This window comes from Balaenoptera physalus (assembly GCF_965194825.1).
Source record: "Balaenoptera physalus genome assembly, chromosome: 4".
NCBI lineage: Eukaryota > Metazoa > Chordata > Mammalia > Artiodactyla > Balaenopteridae > Balaenoptera > Balaenoptera physalus.
The window spans coordinates 62,086,882-62,106,726 of record NC_138891.1 but is presented as its reverse complement, the minus strand read 5'-3'; the positions used below and the strand labels follow the sequence as shown (position 1 = coordinate 62,106,726).

The window sequence follows — 19,845 nt, the reverse complement described above, 5'->3', positions numbered from 1 at the left end:
AGGAGAGTGGTCACAGAGGAAGGAGGAAACACAGAAGAAAGTGGATCATGGAAAATGATGGAGAGGGAATTTAAGGAAGAAGTGTTCTAATGCAGGAGAGAGGTCAAGTAGAATGAGAACTGAGAGCTGTTTGCTGGAGTTGGCAATTAGGAAAAAGAGCTTAAAACCCATGAGGTATTACCTCAGTGAAGTATAACAGTATGGGGAAAGAGATACAGTGAATCCTCTTCATTAAGACCCTAGATGTTAGTTGATATTTCAGGTCAAATGCTAGGTGAATTCCTGGACAATATCCATGGATGTGGTTCAGCTTCAGGCTTGCTGCACAAGGCAGATCTGGCCTGTCCTGACCAAGCTGTTTTCCCAGAGCCTAGCAAGGAGACTGGCACATTAATATGTATACACTGAAGGTTGGTGAAAAGAATGGATGTATGCTTAGGGGTGGCCCAGGATGTTTTGGTAGAGTCCCTGGAGCTCCTGATACATGGCTGCTCCAGGAAGTGTTAGGAGGCCCCCAGGAGTTGCCAAAGGAGTTCTGTTGCTTTGATAAGAATTTCAAAGCCATAAAGTTATAGGGTTGATCTGGCGGATTATGCCAGGATTGGGGGGGAAAAGGATGTTGCTGAGTACAGTGATAACAGGTGAGGGTGATAACGCTTCCACTCAGGTTGGTTCTGTTCTGAAACAGATTTTTTTGCTCAGTCTTAGATGTGATTTTCTGATGTTTGCTTTATTACCTGTTTTTCTTATTTCCTTCCTTTGTGTGTGAAAGTGTCTCATCTCTTCAATTGGATAGTCAATTTCTTAAGGGCAGGGACCACTCCAAAGAGTCTTTTCTACTCCCTGCAGCACACACTTGTCCACTTGACCCCCAGCAGAGAATCCTGGTACCCTCAGCCTTAGCAGACTTAGAACCAAAATTAGGACAAGCCTGACATCAACTCTCGGTAAAAAAGATGTTCGTTACTTCCCAAAACTTTACCCTAGGAAGGCTGAACTAAGCGGATATTTAGAGAAAGTGGTAGGTGCTGATATCTGCCACCAGTGCGGCATGAATGGGGCCCTGAATCCTCGGTCTTCCTCGCCTGGAACCCGAGGGCCATCCCACCAGTCTTCCTGTGGACAAAGGTCTGGGAAGAGTCTGGGCCATTCCAAAGGGCATTCCGGCTCCCACATGGCTAGACTAAGGTCTCCTCTGGCATGTTCACGTGGGGGACCCGACGCAGTCCAGACACTGGACTGGGAGAAGAAAACACTTGGGGGTGGAGGTGTTTTTACTGTTTTCTTCCTTTTTTTTTTTCTGGATATTTATGGGGAGGGGTGGTTTGGGACGGATCTAGCGCCTCAGTCCTAGCCCTTCCAGTCGCCCCCAGCTGCATAAGTTATCGGCCACAGCTCTCTCTTCCCCTCCTCGAGACGGTGTAGACACGGCCCTGGCCAGCGGACGGCGGAAGGAGCGCGTAGGAAGCGGAGGTGGTGTCCCCCGGCGCCCCCACCCGCCGGGCGCGGCGGGAGGATGTCGGCGCGCGCAGCGCGTGCGTCGCCCCCTGCCCCCCCCCGCGCCCCCCGCCCGGGGGGACCCTCGCGCCCAGGGGAAGCCCCGCGCGGGGCGCCCGCCGCCCGCCCCAGTCCCTCCGCCTCCCGGAGGCCCGGGGCTGCCTCTTCGGGCCGCGCTGGGGCCGCCCCGCACTGCGCATGAGCGGGAGCCCGGCGAGCCCGTGAGAGGAGCCGCCGCCGCCGCCGCCGTCCATTCGCTGCGGAGCCGGAGGAGGAGGGGAGAGGCCTGGAGGACACCAACATGGTGAGGCACTGCGGCCGCCCGCCCCGCCGGCTGGGGGCCGGCGCAGCCGCGCACCCCCGCCCCGGCCGCCCTCCGCCCCGCGGCGACCCTGCCGCCCCGAGCTTCGGCCCGCGGCCTCCGTCCAGCTCCCCGGCGGGGCTCTCCTCCCCGCCTCTCCCTTCCTCCTTCGCCCCTTCCCGCCCGGGCGCCGCTGCTACGCGAGAGCCGAGGAGGCGGAGCGGAGCCGGGCCTAGTCGGGAGCCCCGGGTAGTTTGGGGCGCGGGGAGCGGCCCCGGGTGCCCCTTGCTGGGCCCGGCGCGGCTAGGGGAGGCGTTGGGGCGGGGGGAGGGGATGGGGCAACGGCCCTGTCTCTGCCCGGCCCCCACGCCGGCTCCATTGTGTCTGGCCGGGGACCGGGGTCCGGGGTTCCGGGTGAGGAGCCTCCCCCCGCCCGGAGCCGGGGCTTCCCCCTCCGCTCCGCCGGGGAGAAGGAAAGACTTTCCCGGCTCTCCCCTCCCTCCTCTGCTCCGGCTCCAACACCCCTCAAGTCTCCAGGCAGTTTTGCTTGGGGCGGGGTAACAGCCCTGTTCCTTTCTCCATCACCTCTCGATGCGCCCCGTAGTCCTGGAAAATGGGAGTTTCACTGGCCAGTTGGTGGAGGTTATATTTACCTCTCTACTGAGAACATGGGAGACCGCTGAGCTTGGGGGACGTGGGGGGAGGGGGGAGTACGGAAGTGCAACCTGTTCTCATTTCATAAAATTAGGAGAAACAGACTTGCTACCTTTTGGGCACATATTTTATTTCCTTGGGGTGGGAGGAGTAATTGCTTTATTATGTCAGTTAAAAACCATTCCTGATGTTTAAAAAACAGTTTGTCAAGTTAGTTCCCTCTCCCTTTTTTGTTTGGAAAATGCCTTACAAGCTTGAAGACGTGGTATTCAAGTTATCTGTTTACATTTTGGTAATTATGTACCTGATTCTTGGACTTTCTGTTTTTCAGAAGCTATGTTTAGTATTATAATCTGAGCATGAGTTGAATTCCATGCAGGTTACTGTATGAATAGACAGTAAAAATGATGTTCTTGTCCCTTTGCTCATGGGGAACATAAAGGCCTCTTTGAGGAGGGTGTATGTGTGTGTCTGTTAAGGGAATGCCCTGGTGTCTTGTTTTTAGCTGGTCTTATTTCTGCTGAATGACACTTACCTAGTCTCAGCCTCCAACTTGGCAGAATTTTGGTGTCGCGCGTATGGATATGTGGTTTAGTTTGCCATATACTCAAGAACTTAGGTTCTGTGGTAAGTTCCATGAAAGTTTACCATTTGTATTTGTAAGAAAACTTTGCCATAAAGTACAGGTGAATGTTTAGACTGATGTTACAATGTTTAAAGATCCACCAGGGCGGCTAAACAGTTTCCAATTTCTTAAGCATTTTGACGGTCATAGACATTACTCCTGAAGTTTCCAGACTCTTGGCTTGTAAGAGTATGCTTGAAGTAATGAAATGTAATTCCCCGGTAAACACTCTGTGAGAGCACTGAAATGTGTTCTGCTCATAATAGTCTCCAATCAGCACCATCCTCTGGAATCCAAAGTGTTGATAATGCTCATTACTTGTTACGAATTCAGGAGTCATGTGGTTCATATGAGAGTTCAGCTTGTATTGGAGCTTGTAAGCTTCTATCCTTTTACTACTATTAAATTAGCTAGTTTTGGAACTTAGCCATAACTATTTAATTACACTACTAATGACAAGATATCACTAATTTAAAACATTTTTTTGTGGCTGAACTAAGATCATGTCACTAGAATTGTCTTGGTATGCTCTTGTTAGTTTGGAAACTAAATCACCATGGGCCCTAATAGAAGTTAGGCCATAAGAATTTTCTAGTTAAGTTTTTCATTGTAAATTTATTTTACTTATAATTATTTCTTGATAGAATTTTGGGGCTGTTTTTCGGTGTGTGTAATGCAGCCCATTTCTAGAGCACATGTTATATTGTCAATTCTGGGGCAAATTTAAATGACAGGATATCTGAATATGTTGTGTAAGAAAAAAAAATTGTTCATTTAACCTACCTGACACCCACATAGAAAGGCCAAAAATAGCTCCAAAACTAGACAATATTCTGTTACCCCTGAAAATCTTTTTAAAAAGTGTTTGATTTCTGGCTTGTTTTCTTATTTGTAAGAGGACAGGATTTGATGATTCCAGAGTTACATTCAGCTAAAAATTTTGATTTTAATTATTTTTCTTAGATGTGTGAGAAGTTTGTAGACTGTGTAACCTACTAGATTTTTATAGACTCACAGCATCGTAGAATTTTTAGACCTGAAATGGCTTCAGAGATCATCTCATTTACTCCTCTTCCCTTTTACAGAAGAAGAAATTGAAGATCAAGGAGGTTTTGAGGTTCAAGTTTGCAAAATTGTTAGTTGCAGAACTGAAAGTAACTTTTCCTGGTTTTACTATTTCCCCCAGTATTTGTGCTACATGTAATCTTTTAACTCACATGAAATCTAAAGAAATGGTTGAAAATTGGATTTGAAATTAATTTACTCATTTAAACAGAGGGAAACCCAAGTGTTATTAATGAAAATGTTAAATAACAAAATTCAAATTAATGATTAATGGTGTTAATTTACTGTGTTTTTAATGGTTTTTTTTTTAAATGTGTGGACTTTGAAACTTCAAATTATATTTTCAACAAATATCAGAGTTTGTAAGTCCAGATTAATGTAGGCCTGTTGTCTCTGTAGAACTAGTTTCATGTTGTTTTGCATATACATAAGTAAATTAAGGGAGGGCCTTAATTTTAATAGTTATTTCTTAAATGCCTACCATGTGCCAGGCACTGTTCTAGGCACTGAGTATATGGATATACACACATGTATTTATATACATATATATATATATATATATATATATATATATATATATATATATATATTTCCCCCCCCCCCCCCACCAACTGAAAAAATAAAAATCCCTGCCCTGGTGAGGGTTACATTTTAGTAGGGAGAGACAAATAATAAATATAGCGTATTTTTTCTTCCTTACTATGTTAGAAGGTGTTAAGGGCTATGGGAGAAAGGCAGTGTTAGGGAGGAGAATTGGGAGTGTTGGGGCACAGTGGATTTGGGGTTGCAAAATGGTGTTTGCACCACTGATGAAGTGGGTTTTGAGCTGACTAGGAGATGAAGGAGTAAGCCATGCACAAATGTGGTCAGAGACAGTTTGAGGAGCACTGAGTCCAGTGTGGCTGGGGTAATGTGGCCGGGGGAGAGGGGCATGTTGGGCTTTGGAGCAGATGAGGTCTGAGTAGTAAGGAGTGGAGATGGGCATGGGTGGCTATTGTAAGGATATTGTGTTTTTACTCCAAGAGAAATGGGAAGCCAGTGACGGATTCTGAGTAGTATGATAGACCTTGTTTCTACTCTCTCAGTGTCCTAGTAAAATTATAGTATACATAATTATCTTCAAAGCAGTTTTTAAAGACAACTTATGCAGTTTCTGTGTGCAGAGTTTTGAATTCTGATTAAGGTAACTGTCCAATATTCAATAAAAACTAGTTGAACATCAAGTTTACCTAGCCATGCTCGTTAATAAAAACAACACAGCATGATCTCTTTTGTAGATTGCTTTTGAGTATGTTCTTGTAGTTTGCATGTTGTTTAATGACTGTATGCAAAAATCTGGGCCTTTGGGAAGGAAGAAGGACCTTAATCTTTACTGAGAACATATGTCTGCTAGTCAGACAATTCACAACTCTTATTTTATCTCCACTCCAGTTTGTGAGATAGGTATTGCTACCTTCTTTTAACATACCTGAAAAAGGAGGTTTAGTGTTTCTGAAGAGATGGCCAAGGTAAAGAGCTAGTATATGACAGAGCAGGGATTAGAAGCCTAGTCTCTGGTTCCACAGTTTATTTACTCCTCCTCTTTTTTTTTTTAGAAAAACCCAGCAAGCACCCCTTCCATATAGGTGTGGAATTTTTGATTGGTTTCACTCTGGTTTCTTCCTTATATTGAATAGTGACCTAGTTGTTTCCATATCAAATCAGATGATCTGATGTAAACATTTAAGTAATTGAAAAATTAGAACTCTTTTGGAACATATGGTAAAAAAAAAAAGTTGAAAGTAAAATTAACTTGTGGTTTTTTTGTTTTGTTTTTTAAGTTTTAAAAGAGCTGAGCTCATTTGAGTCAAGTGGCTCTTTTGATTTTGGCTTCGTAGGTTGGGTCACGCATAATGAAAATCTGTGAGAAAGCCCCTTTTAAATTTGAATGTGTTGTTATTCAAGTTGTGATAGTATTAGCCATGACATTTGATGAAGAGAGATAGTTCCAAATAGGATTCAGTTGCTTTGTGGACACAAACAAGCTCTTGAATAACCTGCTGACTATCTAGTTTACCTAGTCACTTTAGGTGTATACCCCCCACCTAAGAAAAAGCAAAAGCAGAAGAGGAAAATGCCACTGAAATGTCTTTCATCACTTTGTTGAATCCATTTTATATGATTAGTACCTAATCATTTAGAGTGATTAGGCTGCTTATTTGCATTGTAAAATTTTAAGAGAGATTTACTTTTCAACAGTTCTTTGCTGAAGAATTCTTATTGCATTATACTTTCAAATCCCTCAACACTGAATAGTGTTCAGCAATAGAGATTAAGTTGAAGTACGTGGCCCATTCCTTTGTTATATTAGGATATTTTTGTTTCAGTAAACATTTAAAGCACTTAATTCATAGGATTTTACTATTTCTAGATTTAGGACTTGAGTAGATACCAAATCTTAGAATTAGGAAATTTCATTTTTTGAGGATCATTTATTCTCTTTATGAAACAAGTATCCATGACTGTAGAATGCTAGTGGTTATTATAAGTTCTTAAACTGTGGAACTTTAAAAATCTCATTTAATTCTTTTTTGTTGTTGTTTTGTTTTCACCTCAGTAATCTTTTTGTTAATTCAAGATTTCTTTAGAAAAGATGTTTATGGAGAGGAGGAGCATATTTAAATTAGCTACCTTGACTACTTGTTAAATGTTCAAGCAGTAAGTTTGGGAGAATCAGTTGAAAGACGATGGCTAACACAAGTATTTTAAGGAGGTTATTTCTATCCCATTATCAAAGATAATCAGGAATTAGCAAAAATAACTTTTTAATAGTCAAAACAGTCTTCTGTAAACCAGAATCAAAACATTTATTCCATTTACAGTGGTAGTCATCTTTTGAAAAATAATTCTGAGGATGGGGAGGAGAAAATCCTTTAAATTTTCACTAATGGAATATTTTTTTAAAAACTTTGAGGAAAATTATTTAAAAGCGTACAAAACCAGTTTGAATCTTACAGATATACTTCTGAAATATTTTTTTCAGGTGAATTGCCATTATATCAATATAAAACATAATTGAGTGCAATGATTACACAGTATAGTATATTATTCCACTTTTGACTTAGAAGTAATGCAGCTCCTCTCAAAGAAGAGTTCATTGTAACTGTCATTCAAAGCGCAGGAAGTTTAGGGATGAATGATAAGACCCACAGGCCTACCATGAGTAACTATTCTAAACTGCAGATTATAATTTACATGAATACTGAGGGTTTGGGTTTTTGTTTTTGTTTTGCTTAATATTTGAAATTGTATACATTTGCTTATATTATCTGGCTATAACCTGTACATGTTTTTTTTTCCCCCTCTGGGTTTCAAGCTTTCTCATTGGAAAAGGAAACCCTGACTTTCAGTGCCCCTAATTTTCCACCTCTGTATAGTTAAAGCTATAGATTTTGGCCATCTTTTTAAAAATAGACTATGACAGGACTATAAACACATTTTTTCTTCCTGATGAATTACTTGTCTTAAAAATAACCAATCCACCTCTTTTCCCCTCCCCCTTCCCAAAAAACCCTGAAAGGAAGTTCTATCCTTAAATTAGTCTTTTAGTTAGTAAGGGAATGCTTAATGTGCAATTTTTAGTCAGAATGCAACTTGTTTACATTTGAAAGGGAAAAGGTCAGTTGATTACTTATTTAACTTTTCCATAAAAATAGGTGAAGAAATATTGTTCACAATTCCCCTCTCTCCCCAGTGCACACAATAATTACTCAGTGGTTGCATTTTTGCCCTTTTTGTTTTTTCTCTTACTTGACAACAATGTAGAAGAAATGGAAAACTGCATGCCTTGAAGCCAGGCACCAGGGTTTCATTTCTGGCTCTGCTACTTTTTGGATAAGTCTGTTTAGATAAAACGAGCTCTGAGGCTTGGTCTCCTCATTGGTAAAACAGAATCAGTGATAACCACCTTGCAGAATTGTTAATAATTAAATACCTAGCACAGAGTTGGCACACAGTAGGAGCTCAAATAAACGTTAGCTGCCAGTGTTCTGATTATGGTGGTGGTTATTCTTTCTTCTTATTTACAGAAAATTACTTTTTTCTCTGGAGTATATTCTTTGTGGACTTGTAAGGAGTCCTTACTATGTGCTAGTTACAGTTCTAAGAGTTTAACTTGAATTAGTTCAGATAACCTTCACACCCGATTTACAACTGAAGAAATTGAAGCACACAGAGATTAAATAATTTTCCCGAAGTCACACAGCAATTAGGAGGCACAGGTGGAATTAAAATCCTGCCAGTTTGATATGAGAGTCTGCACTCTTCACCTCTCTGCTGCAGGTGGAAGGGAAGAGAATTTCTAGCTACTCTTACCTAGATTCTTAGCCTGGCTTTCTGGTAGAACTTTACCCCTAGGTGAAAGTCTTCTCTAGGAGTAGGTAGTCTGGTTAGTTGAATTGATTTTTCTTGTACTTTTGACTTAAGACCTATAATCTGTGAGAAGGCCTTTTATAGATGAGTGGTTTGGGATATTGGTAACATTTGGCTATATCTGCTGAACACTATGTATCATATGTGGAAAGTATGATTTTCTGGACTTGGACCAGCTCTTCTAAATTTCAGATGAAGTTAAACTGTTAATCATATGGTAAACACATGAGAACAACATACAGAGCTTTTAATGAAAATTATGGGTGATCATTACAGTGTTTGATTTTTTAAACATTGTCTTTTGTGAGCTAGATTCATCAAATCCTGAGATAACTAGAATTGAGTTAGGAAATTAATTCCTTTAAAAATGTAAAGGTCTTTTTTTCTGGAGTTTAGACTGAATTTGACACTTAAGGTTGAGAGATTGAAACTTAAGGGTGAGATTCTATTCAGAATAATAGAAATAATGAATCTTAATTTCTTGCTTTTAAAAATGTTACCTGTTAAAATTATTTTTATTTTAAAATTATTAGAACTTAGTTAACTAGAAAATAATTTTCCATGTTTGTTGTTTTTCTTGATGGAAATACTTATAAGAGGAATTTTATAACTTTACGAGCTTTTTTTTTTTTTTTTAAAGCTGTAGTTCCATTTATTATCCAGCAAAGAGTAGGAGGACCAGAGGAGGGGCCCAGCCTCGACACCCTCCCATTATTGCCATGGATTGCTTCCGCAACCTCGAGGGCCTAGAGGCGCTTGGCCTAGGGGGCCAGAGGACCCAGCCCCGACTGCTGGGATGGAGCAGAGTCCAGATGGCCCTGGCCCTAGCACCAACTCATGAACCCCGACCCCAGGCCTGTCTACCGAGGGCCAGCAGAGCCCCTCTTGGAGACAGGCCGACCAGACTCTGGGCTGCTGGGTCCAGATCCAGACAGGCTGGACTCTGAGTTCTGGACCCCAGTCTGGCTGGACCCTGGGATCCCGATTCCAGGTTCCAAGTAGGTGGACTTAAGTCCCAGACTCCGGGCTAGGCCTGGGGCCTTTAGGGCTGCAGCAGGTAGCTGCCTTCACGGCTGAGCTTCTGGGCCAGGGGCGCCTTCTCGGGCCAGGGGCCAGGGCTGGAGTTGGGACTGGATTTGGAGAGGGAGTCGATGTTGGCAGAGCAGGAGTGGCAGGCCCAGCAGAGAATGACCCAGAGCAGCAGCAGCAAGAAGCCTAGGAGGCCGTTGCAGATGATGGCAGTGAGGGCCCCCTGGGAGATGGCTGCCCCCATGCCATGATGGGCAGCACCCTCAGACAAGCACAGACTGAGAAGCTGCCTCGATGGCAAGGCCCATGCTGAGGCGGGACTCTGGTATAGCCGGCCTTCCAAGGAGGCTGTCCTGTCCACACACTCAGTGATTCCAGGGCAGTGAAGATGTTCACCTGCAGTTCCGAGCCTGAGTTGAGCCCGGTGTGTGCCCGCGGGAGGGTCCCGGGCAGCGGGATGCTGGGCGCCGACTGCTGCTCGGGAGCCTGCGGGTGGGGGGCGGGGCAGTGGGAGGCGGGCAGGGGTGACGTCCCCTCCCCCAGCCCTCCCCGTCGTCAGCTGGCTGCTCCCTGGGGTGCAGCATTATTTTTTTATTATAGAGTTTTTCTGTATCCCTATTCTTCTATCACAATAGACTTTGTGAGTTCAGTGGTCATACACTTGATTATATGATACTTGGCTACATCCAAAGTATTTGATTTTTTTTTTCCCAGATAAACTGATATTTTAAATGTAATTCTTAAATTTCTTGAGTGGAAAAAAATTGCAAACATGCTAGATTTAAGTATTAAACAATGTATATTGATAACCAGATTTTCTTTTATTTTGGAAAGATGAGTAAGTAGGTGCTTTTTACTGTTTAGATTATAGTAATAATAGTATTTCTAACTTTGGTAATCTTTGATGCAGTTATTAGCTTTCTATTAAAAGAGACAGCATTTCTTTATCTCCCTCCCCCTCTTTCCTCCCTTCTTCCTTTCTCCTTCCCCCCCCTTTTTGCTAGAATTATAAATAATCAGGGTATATTCTGTATTTTATACATTTTACATACTTAACCAATATTGAATTTCCTTGAAAATTTGATAATCTCCAGATAGTTTTCACATTTGAGTCCTGAAGATTGTATTGCCTAATCTTATTTAATGACCACTCTAGTTTGTTCCTTTTAAATAAGTCTTAAATAGTATGTACTACATTTGAGTGCTGAATCATTGTAGTTGTCATATGTTTTTGCTCTTGGGAAGATACCCACTGGCTTTGTAGTAGAAACAAAGACAACCCATCTGTTATTTCTTCCACGTCAGTTTTCTATTCACCCCCTCGTCCCCTATAAAATAATTCTTTGCTGGCTAGATATCCTTTTTCTCTTCCTTAAGTTGATAGAAATTTAAACCTTTGAGCTGTACTCAGAAAATCAGAACGCCTTGCCTGGTGCCCTCTTGTGGCCTGGGAAAAGGGGTTGGGAGTGTTGTAGCTCTCCTAAATAGGCTTGTGAAAAGGGCAGGTCTGTGTAGCCCACTCCAGCTTTCCTCTAGGACAGCCTTTGGGACTACAGAATTGAGTACATCCTCCGTAGTAGGAGAGCAAGTGTTAAGATTTATTCTAGGCACAGAGAGCTGACAGAGAAATGGTCACAGTACATTTTAAGTACAAGAAAGGGGAGGGTACTTATCGGACTTTGCAGAAATGGAATTGCTTATTACTGCGTGGCCTAGCAGGAACTCATACTATCAGTTCTCTGCGAGGTATCACTCATTAGCCTCTGTGGTGTTGGAAATGGGTAGCTGCAACCCTTTTTCTTAAAATATATTGATATTGCCCCATGTACTGGAAATTTAAACCAGTTAAAATAGTTTCTATTTGCGTATACATAGACATTATTGATCACATATACTTTTATTTCAAATAAGATACAAAATGGAGTTAAAGAATTCACTTACATAATTTTGTTATTAGTTTTTATGGATAAGACTGTTTTTTAACTTGGTCCCCCCAATTTTCTAATATCTTGCTTTCCAACAGGAAGTCATTAGTAGAGTGAACAGCCCTTTTAGGCTTGCAGAAGTGACTTAAGCTGTGTTTTTCCTCCCTCTCTTCAACAAAACTGATTCAAGCTTCAGGGGAGAACACTGGATTTAATACTGTATGATAAAACCCCCAATAATCCTGATTGTTTTGCTGCCTTTAACTTTTAGGAGAATGGAAAAAGGTTATACAGAGAAGTTACGTCAGGTTTAATTATAAAGTAATTTCCAGGTTGTGGCCTGTAGTTGTTATACTTCTAGGTTAATCTCCAATACTTTGTACAGCATTATACAGTGGTCAGTGATGATCATAGTGACCCTTAGGTACTTCCCTGTTCTTCAAAGGATTAAAACATATGTCAGTATACTATATCTCTTAGATACTGTATCTCTTATGTATACTATATCTCTTAGAAAGGTATACTAATTTTAAAAATAGCTCTCAGTAAAAAAAGTTGAAATCAAAGTGGTTTCCTTTCAGTTAAACAGTATATTAAAATAAGACAGGTCTCTTCCTTGGCATTTGATTTCACTGTGGGTTTGTTGCAATTGAATAACTTCTTGAGGAGATACTTTTCAAGAGGGAAGACTCCTAGACATTTGAGAGATGTGTCCCATAATAAGATATGAGTTATCGGGAAGTGGTAGAGTTATTTGTGAAATCCAGAAGTGGTAGAGTTATTTGTGAAATAACGGGAGGTTAGTGAATTTATAGTTTCTCAATTTTAATGGAGAACAGAGATTGAGATTTTAATCTGAAATCCTAAGCAATAACATATTTGCAGAGAGAGAAGAGTATGGCTGACAGATTAGACTCCAGGGTATAAAAGATAGGGTTGGTTTTCATATTTGATTTTGCATAGTCTTATTTTTACTCTGTGGTAGGTAGAAATATTTATATCTTTGGTAGCCTTTTTCCTGAAAACCTAAAAAGGTTTATAAATATGTACAGCAAGCAGTGTGATTTATGGAAAGATTACTAAGACCCAGATTCATGAGAGCTTTCTGTTCTTGTCCCATTTCTACTAATAATAACCTGGGTGATTTTTTTAACAAATTCCTTAACCTTTGGGGTCTGTTCTCTCATCTGTACAATCAGGTGGTTGAGGTTTGTGATCTGTCAGTTTGGGCCAGATCAAAAATGCTGGGGTTTTCAGATGTGTTGCTTAAACCACAGAACACTGTATCTATTAATGTGTGCCCTTCTCACATGCTTTTTTCCCCTTCATTTGCAATAATAGCTCAGGAAGAACCCAAGTATTTTGCTGAGAGATGGTATTAGGACTTGTGAGAGGGAAGAGTAATACTGGGGAGGCTGAAGTTGCACAGGAGACCAGCTTGGGTGAGAGGAGAAAAAGAACATGGCCCTTGATACTGGGAGAGAGTGGAGGGCCTAATTGCCTTGCTTCATTTTGCTTAGGGCTTAGGTCAGATGAGAAATGAATATGTGTCGACACAAGGCCAGTGAGAGAAGGTTATTACAGTAGGGAGGCTGGTTAGAGAGAACATCTGCTAGGTTCAGGCTAAGGGAAAGAGGTGATTCTTTCAGGGTAAAAAAGAGAGAATTCTGTTAAAAATTACCTTGGTTGGAAGGATGCGGGGTACTTGTTCATATTTCACTGCTTCTGATTTGACTGAAAATATGAGGAAATTCTATGGATAATTATCTTGGTTCCTGGACATGCGAGGAGAAATGCAGAGTTCTCACATTCTGTTGCTTTCTCACATTGGTAAAAATAGTAAGAAAACAAGGGGGTAGGGTGGGGGTGAGGTTGGGGAGAATTGCACCCCATATTCTTTATAATGGGTTTTAGGACTGCAACAAATACCTGTTAATCTCATTGTTCCTCAGGGTCACTTGACTGTTCTGACTGGCTAAATAATGTCACCATTAGTGACATTAGTGGTGGTCTTCCTCACCGCTCCTTAAGCATCCCTTAGAGCTTTGTTGCTTGGTTAAGGTTTTGAGAGTAGCTCTCCTTCCCTTCGAGAGCCTTTGTACATGCTCACGGGACCCAATTTTAGGAGAAACGCAGGGTAGGTGAACTTTTCTTGCCTCTGTCCTAGTTTCTTTCCCAAAATGATACCAATTTTATGTTTTAGATTTTTTAAAAATTTGTCTTTCTGATTAATAGATTGAAAATAAGTCTTGAGCTAAACGTTTTAATATTTTATGAGGAGAAAGTACTGCTAATAGTGATTTAGTCAGCAGTATAGAAATACTTAGTCTTTTGTGACGTTACACAGAGTTTCAGTTTATTTTCTGGTTTCAATAGAACAAGTTGAAATCATCGCAGAAGGATAAAGTTCGTCAGTTTATGATCTTCACACAATCTAGTGAAAAAACAGCAGTAAGTTGTCTGTCTCAAAATGACTGGAAGTTAGATGTTGCAACAGACAATTTTTTCCAAAATCCTGAACTTTATATACGAGAGAGTGTAAAAGGATCACTGGACAGGAAGAAGTTAGAACAACTATACAATAGATACAAAGGTGAGTGTTTGCTTGTGACTTTAAATATTTTGAACGAGGTTTTGCAAATTTACATGCTTCTTGTGAGAAATCAAATGATACAGAGACCATTAATTGGGTGGATACAGAGCTCTTTAGATCTTAGAATTACTTTAAGAAATCTGAAAAATTATTTTCCTCTTTTCACTAAAATTTCTTCTTAATGTCTTTATTTCCTCCCCCTTTATCCGCCCCCCCCCCCCCCCGCTTTCCTCCTTTGTGATCCAATTTGAGAATGGGGGCTGGGGGACAAGGTTTTTTCCTTCCTTTTCTTATAAAACTCAGCTGCCTAATAATTTTAATAACCTTTAAATAATTATAAAGTAATATACACTTAAAAAGTTAACACAGAATAGATTGAATAAAGAAAAAGTTAATAGTTTCTCCATCTTTTGCTTATTTATTCTCCTGAGGGAACCAATATTTAACAGCCTGGTGTCCAACTTTCTGTGTCTTTTATGTTTATGCAGAAATATATATGCAGAGTTATTTCAAAAATTTTCCAAAAGTGGGATTATATTTTATGCATAGCTCATGCCCCAAAAATCAAAGGATGTGCAAATTTTTTATTCCTAGAGATGTTAGCAAATCACATTTGACAACAGTGTATGAGTGCCTCTTTCTTCTTGTATTTGTATTTAAATGTCTGCTGTCTGAAAAGTAAATATTGATAGTTGGAGGTTTTCTTCTTTAATTTGAACAACAGGTGTTTGTATTGTGATTAAAATCGAATTGCAGAGTTTATGTTTTTTTTGATATTCTTTAAGAAGTGATTTCTGTAGTGAAATGAACTTTAAGAAAAAAAGAATTTCTGTGTATAATACTGTTTAGAATGCCTCTGTAAAATGTGGCTATGTTCAGTAAAAATCCTTCATCCCTATATAGGAATGTCTGATTTTCTGAATGTGTGTTAATAAGTATGGAACTTTCTTCATATGAATAAATGAGACTTAAAAATCAGGTGTCTATCTGGATATATATCTTGCTGTTAATTGTAAGAATGCTGTTTCAGGGGCAAAGTGGCTTTAAATATTACAGGGGGAAAATATCTCAGAGCAATATTGCTTCATACTTTTGGTCTATTGTGATCATTTAAAAAAATGGAATATAAAGCAATACCTTTCTCAGTTTCAGGAGTAGCACAGTAAAGTATGGCACTGATTTCATGTTGCATTGTTGTTTTTGAAGATCCTCAAGATGAAAATAAAATTGGAATAGATGGTATACAGCAGTTCTGTGATGATCTGGCACTGGATCCAGCCAGCATTAGTGTGTTGATCATCGCATGGAAGTTCAGAGCAGCAACGCAGTGCGAGTTCTCCAAACAGGAGTTCATGGACGGCATGACAGAATTAGGGTGAGTGTATAATTACCGTAGGAAATTAGGTACATTACTGTGAGAATTACTGTGGAACTGACATTCGTGCCCCCAAACATTGCTATAAATAGAAATGGGCTAATATGCTAGTTCCTTCCCATGTCAAGTTATTTGTGTAGTTAGTACAACCTACTCTATTTGCATTATGCTTTTATCATTTGTTTCTAAGGGAGATTGACTAATGTTAAAATTACTGTGTTTTAATATTTTACATGGGTAAGTGAAATGAGCAAGTTTTAAGTTATTTCCTAATGTGAACCTGTGAACTCTGAATTTATAAACAAACTCCTAGAATTTAAAATCTTGGAAGTTACTAATCACTTTGTGTTCTGCATAGACCTGGACAACTGATTAGCTAAATGTCTTGGTATAAATAGATTGAAAAGTCACAGGTAGCGGTTTTACCTGTGGCCTTTAGTTGTCTGTATTTGATGAAGCTCCAAAAGTATTCAATTTGTGGATCGGTAACAGGCTGCCCTTTCTGTTTTTAGTGGGTGCTTTTGAATGATAATAGCTAAACACTTTTTGAACGTTTATTTTCTTTCAGCAACTATGCTAAATAAGTACTTCACCTACCACTTCAGAACAACTTTGTGAGAGAAGTGGTGTTTATATCCGCATTTTAGAGATGAGGAAATGGAGGTACAGAGAAACTAGAGAGGTAGTATTAAAGCCAGGATTTGGGCTCAGGCCTTCTGATTCTTGGGCCTGAGGGACATTGTAATCAGTCAGGGTCCAGGCAAGACACACAAACCATACCAGTAATTTGAGCAGGGTAAATTTAAAAAATTGTTTTACTGTGTAAATGGGGTAAAAGAAAACTCTAAGCATAGCGAAGGTGGCAGTTGCAAGAAGCTGCCATCACTCCTGGAACGGAGGGCAGGAAACAAGGAAGGAGCCTAGACACTTAAGAGGATCCCCGCAAGGCTGAGATTCCGACCCCAGAAAACAGTGCGTAGCTGCTGTAGGAGCACGCTGCTTGCCTTGCCTGCTTCTCTGGTGGAGAAGAAGCTCGCTAGGGGCCACTTGCTGCAGAGTCATGCAAGTTGCCTCCATTGGTGAACACTGCAGGGACCTCCCAACACGCTGAAACCCTTGCTCTGCAGAAAACAGACTGGGATAAGAAAAGTTCCTTCGTCCTCTTCCAGCCTTTCATCGCCCTCTCTTGGTAGAACCTAATAGTGAGCCAGCTGGCAAGAAAAATGAAGTTTCACAATTTATAGTCCACTGCAGATAGTCACAAAGTAGGGCAAAGAAGGGTGAGTTTAAAGCCGAGAGACAATAAATTAATAACTGGCCTAGCCACTATGTTCTACAGCCAAAGCCAGCCTTATCCTGAACTTGCTGAAATGTTCTATGCTAGGACAGGTTTCATTAGAACTCTCTTTTTTTTTTTTTTTTTTTCCCATTTAAAAGTGAGTTCATGTAAAATGTAATGAACTTCCAAATCAAAATTTTAATTTACAAACTAATAATCTGGGAGGTGTTATAAAGAGCATGGAAGGAGCATAAAAGCAAAAATGATTTGAAGGAAAAAAAGTGGAATGCTTGGTTTGTGGAATCTATAACAGATCGAAGATTTCTACCTTATGGCTGTTATGTGGAAAGTAGGACTTGGTACTTGGACCCTTTCAGCTCCTTGGAAATTGAATGCTTTGCACATATAGAGAAAGTTTAATATTGATTTGAGGTAACTTCAGTTGGAGATGGTTGGAGATGATGTTTATTATGATACTTTGTATATATCAAGAAGTTTTCAAGAGGAATGCTTGTTTCCTCACCTAGTCAAGACACTATGCTTTCAATTTGTTTGGAAGCTAGACATGTGATTTGTTACCATGTAAGGAATATCTACTACAGTTTGAATTGATGATTGTAAAGCTGATTACTATACATTCTCATCTGTTCGCTACAGCTGACTTCTACAGTTTGGGTGTGTTGACAGTCCAGTGAATTACATAATTAAAAGTAATAGCCCATTTCTTTTAAAAATAGTAATTATTTCTAACATTTAATCACCCCAGATCTTTTCTTCCTCCATCTAACCCCATACTTGTTTATGTAATGTAAAAAGATGAAAATTTAATGGAGTTTTTAAGAAGAAGTTCTATGAAATATAAACTGTTGTAGGAATAAATGTTCTTAATATATAGTGAAAAAGTTTATCTTTTATAAACTTAATTTTACAATATAGATGTGACAGCATAGAAAAACTAAAGGCCCAGATACCCAAGATGGAACAAGAATTGAAAGAACCAGGACGATTTAAGGATTTTTACCAGTTTACTTTTAATTTTGCAAAGAATCCAGGACAAAAAGGATTAGGTAAGAATTTTTAAAAATTATATTTGGTGTTTCAAGTATATTGAAATACATTGACAGCATCACGTTTGTAATAGAAAGTTCTATGTTTTGAGCATAAAGTCATTATCAGTTACTGAAAAATACTGAGAAACAGTGAACTTCTAGTTAATCAGAAAATACCCTGCCTATTCAATAACAGGGTTACCCTGGATACTATATGTGAACCACTGATTTTTTTTTTTTTTTTTAAGAACTACAATACAGAAAATAGTTGTTAAAATTCCACTGACATAGGTATGTATGTTTGATCGTTTATTTTTCAGAAGATATTATAGGATCTTAGGATCATAAGTTTTTCACTATGTATCTGTTGAAATAGCATTGTAAGATTTCTGAGTCACAGAATGCCAGATAAATGTATTCTTTTTTGGTGTGAATTATTTGGAAACTATAAGAAAGAATAAAAAAATGATTGTCATTCATAATCTTATCCAGAAATAGCCACTGTTAACAGTTTAGATCAGTCAGTTTATACTGTAGAAACAACCACACATTTGCTTTGGGGATGGCTAAGGGAAGTGAAGGTAAAAGCTACAGTGTAATTTGCAGATTATTCAGAAAAAGTAGACAGTAGCACATAATGCAAAATAATAAATATGAGTGTGAGCGTTTTAGATAAAAGGAGAAATGAGTAAAAGCAGGAATGGTTGGGAAATGCTTCCTGGGCAAGAAGTGATGAGAACTAAAGGATTTGATATTTGGGCAAGGGATGATGAAAAATGTTCCAGGGAGAGGATAGTTATGAATGAAGGTCTAAGACTTCAGAAATAAGCTTGGCTTCTTTGTGGAAGAGAGAAAATGATTTGATTTTAGTGGGAATGTTTGTTTGGAGCGTAAATTGGTGAGATAAGGCTTCTTTTAAAAACAGGACAGAAAGGCTTAAATTGGAATTTACGGGCAGTGGGGAGGCACTGAAGATGACGGTGGCAGTAGCAGCCATTTAGTGCGAGCTTTTGGTGTGCCTGGCGGCGTGCTAAGTGCTGTACAGACACTGTCTCGTTAGTGTTTAACAGCTTTATGAGTTATTCGTTCTTTCATTCAGTGATTCACCAGCTGCCATGTGCCGGTCATAGAGTGCTAGACAGTTTTTATCCTTATTTGGCAGATGAGGAAACTGAGGCACGGCAAGTTAAATAACTTACCCAATGATGGAAGTGAGTTTTTGATTTTGAAGATACAGTAGTTGGAGAGGCTAATAGGGGCCTCTTGTATGAATCATTCTTTATATTTTAGATTAGAGAGAAAAAAAGCTTTGAGAAAAGGATTATGTGAATAGGAATTAGACTGAGGAAGTGACTGAAAGCTAGTAGAAGGGATGAATATACAACATTTGTATTTGAGAATTGGCCTAAAGAGTGACTAAATGTGACTGAATTAAGATTTACAAAATACCTATTAAGCAAAATTTGAAGTAATGAAGTCTCCTTTCCAATTAATTTAGGTTGCATCTTATTCTGTTTGTTTTTGCAGGCAAAATAAGCTGGGATACCTAGTGTTAGTTTCTCTATCTTGTATCTGTGGCCACAAGTTAACTGGGCTATTTTTTCTAGTCTCCTCTTGTATTCCCACAAATAAAAACCAATTAATGTCTTCGAACTTACATGTATATACTAAAAGAATTATTTCTTTGTGTTTAGAAATGTAGCACAATGTTTTGATACCATTAGAGAAAATGTTTTGAATCTCAAGTGTTGATTTAAAGGGGCTGAACCTATTCCTTAGTTATAACCCTACCCCTTACTAGAGCACAAAATAAATGATGTTTTTGGGTGACTATGTAGTCTTGATATTGAATCTTAGTTTTTATTATATTTGGTGAAGATAAAGTAAAATTAACATTTTTATAGCTGTTCGATATATCAATATGATGATAAATTGGAATTTTAGATTACAGGAAAAGTTGAGAAAAATATTGTGCTGAAGAATTCGATTTTAAAATTATGTTTTATTCTATTATGTAGTAAGTATTGAGCTTAAGAAAAATGT

The 19,845-nt window shown here is 39.5% G+C and overlaps 1 protein-coding gene and 1 pseudogene across 5 annotated transcripts in view; one reads left to right on the top strand and one right to left on the bottom strand.

The window, feature by feature from the left end:
- The first annotated feature begins 1,652 nt into the window (after positions 1 to 1,652).
- The window catches only part of DCUN1D1 (defective in cullin neddylation 1 domain containing 1), a 30,291-nt gene continuing 12,098 nt past the window's right edge, over positions 1,653 to 19,845 (top strand). The window contains exons 1-4 of one of the 4 annotated variants that reach the window (XM_082461421.1): positions 1,653 to 1,801; positions 13,883 to 14,099; positions 15,306 to 15,474; positions 17,690 to 17,820. In XM_082461421.1, coding sequence (XP_082317547.1) covers positions 1,799 to 1,801; positions 13,883 to 14,099; positions 15,306 to 15,474; positions 17,690 to 17,820 — 520 coding nt within the window. In that variant the 5' untranslated portion in view covers positions 1,653 to 1,798. Of the gene's footprint in view, positions 1,802 to 2,119; positions 2,745 to 13,882; positions 14,100 to 15,305; positions 15,475 to 17,689; positions 17,821 to 19,845 lie in introns of those variants that run through there. The other 3 variants (XM_082461423.1, XM_082461422.1, XM_082461420.1) reach the window with 3 other exon arrangements.
- On the bottom strand, positions 4,748 to 13,863 carry LOC309660598 (adropin pseudogene; annotated as a pseudogene). The gene has a single exon. The product of its transcript is annotated as an adropin pseudogene (transcript).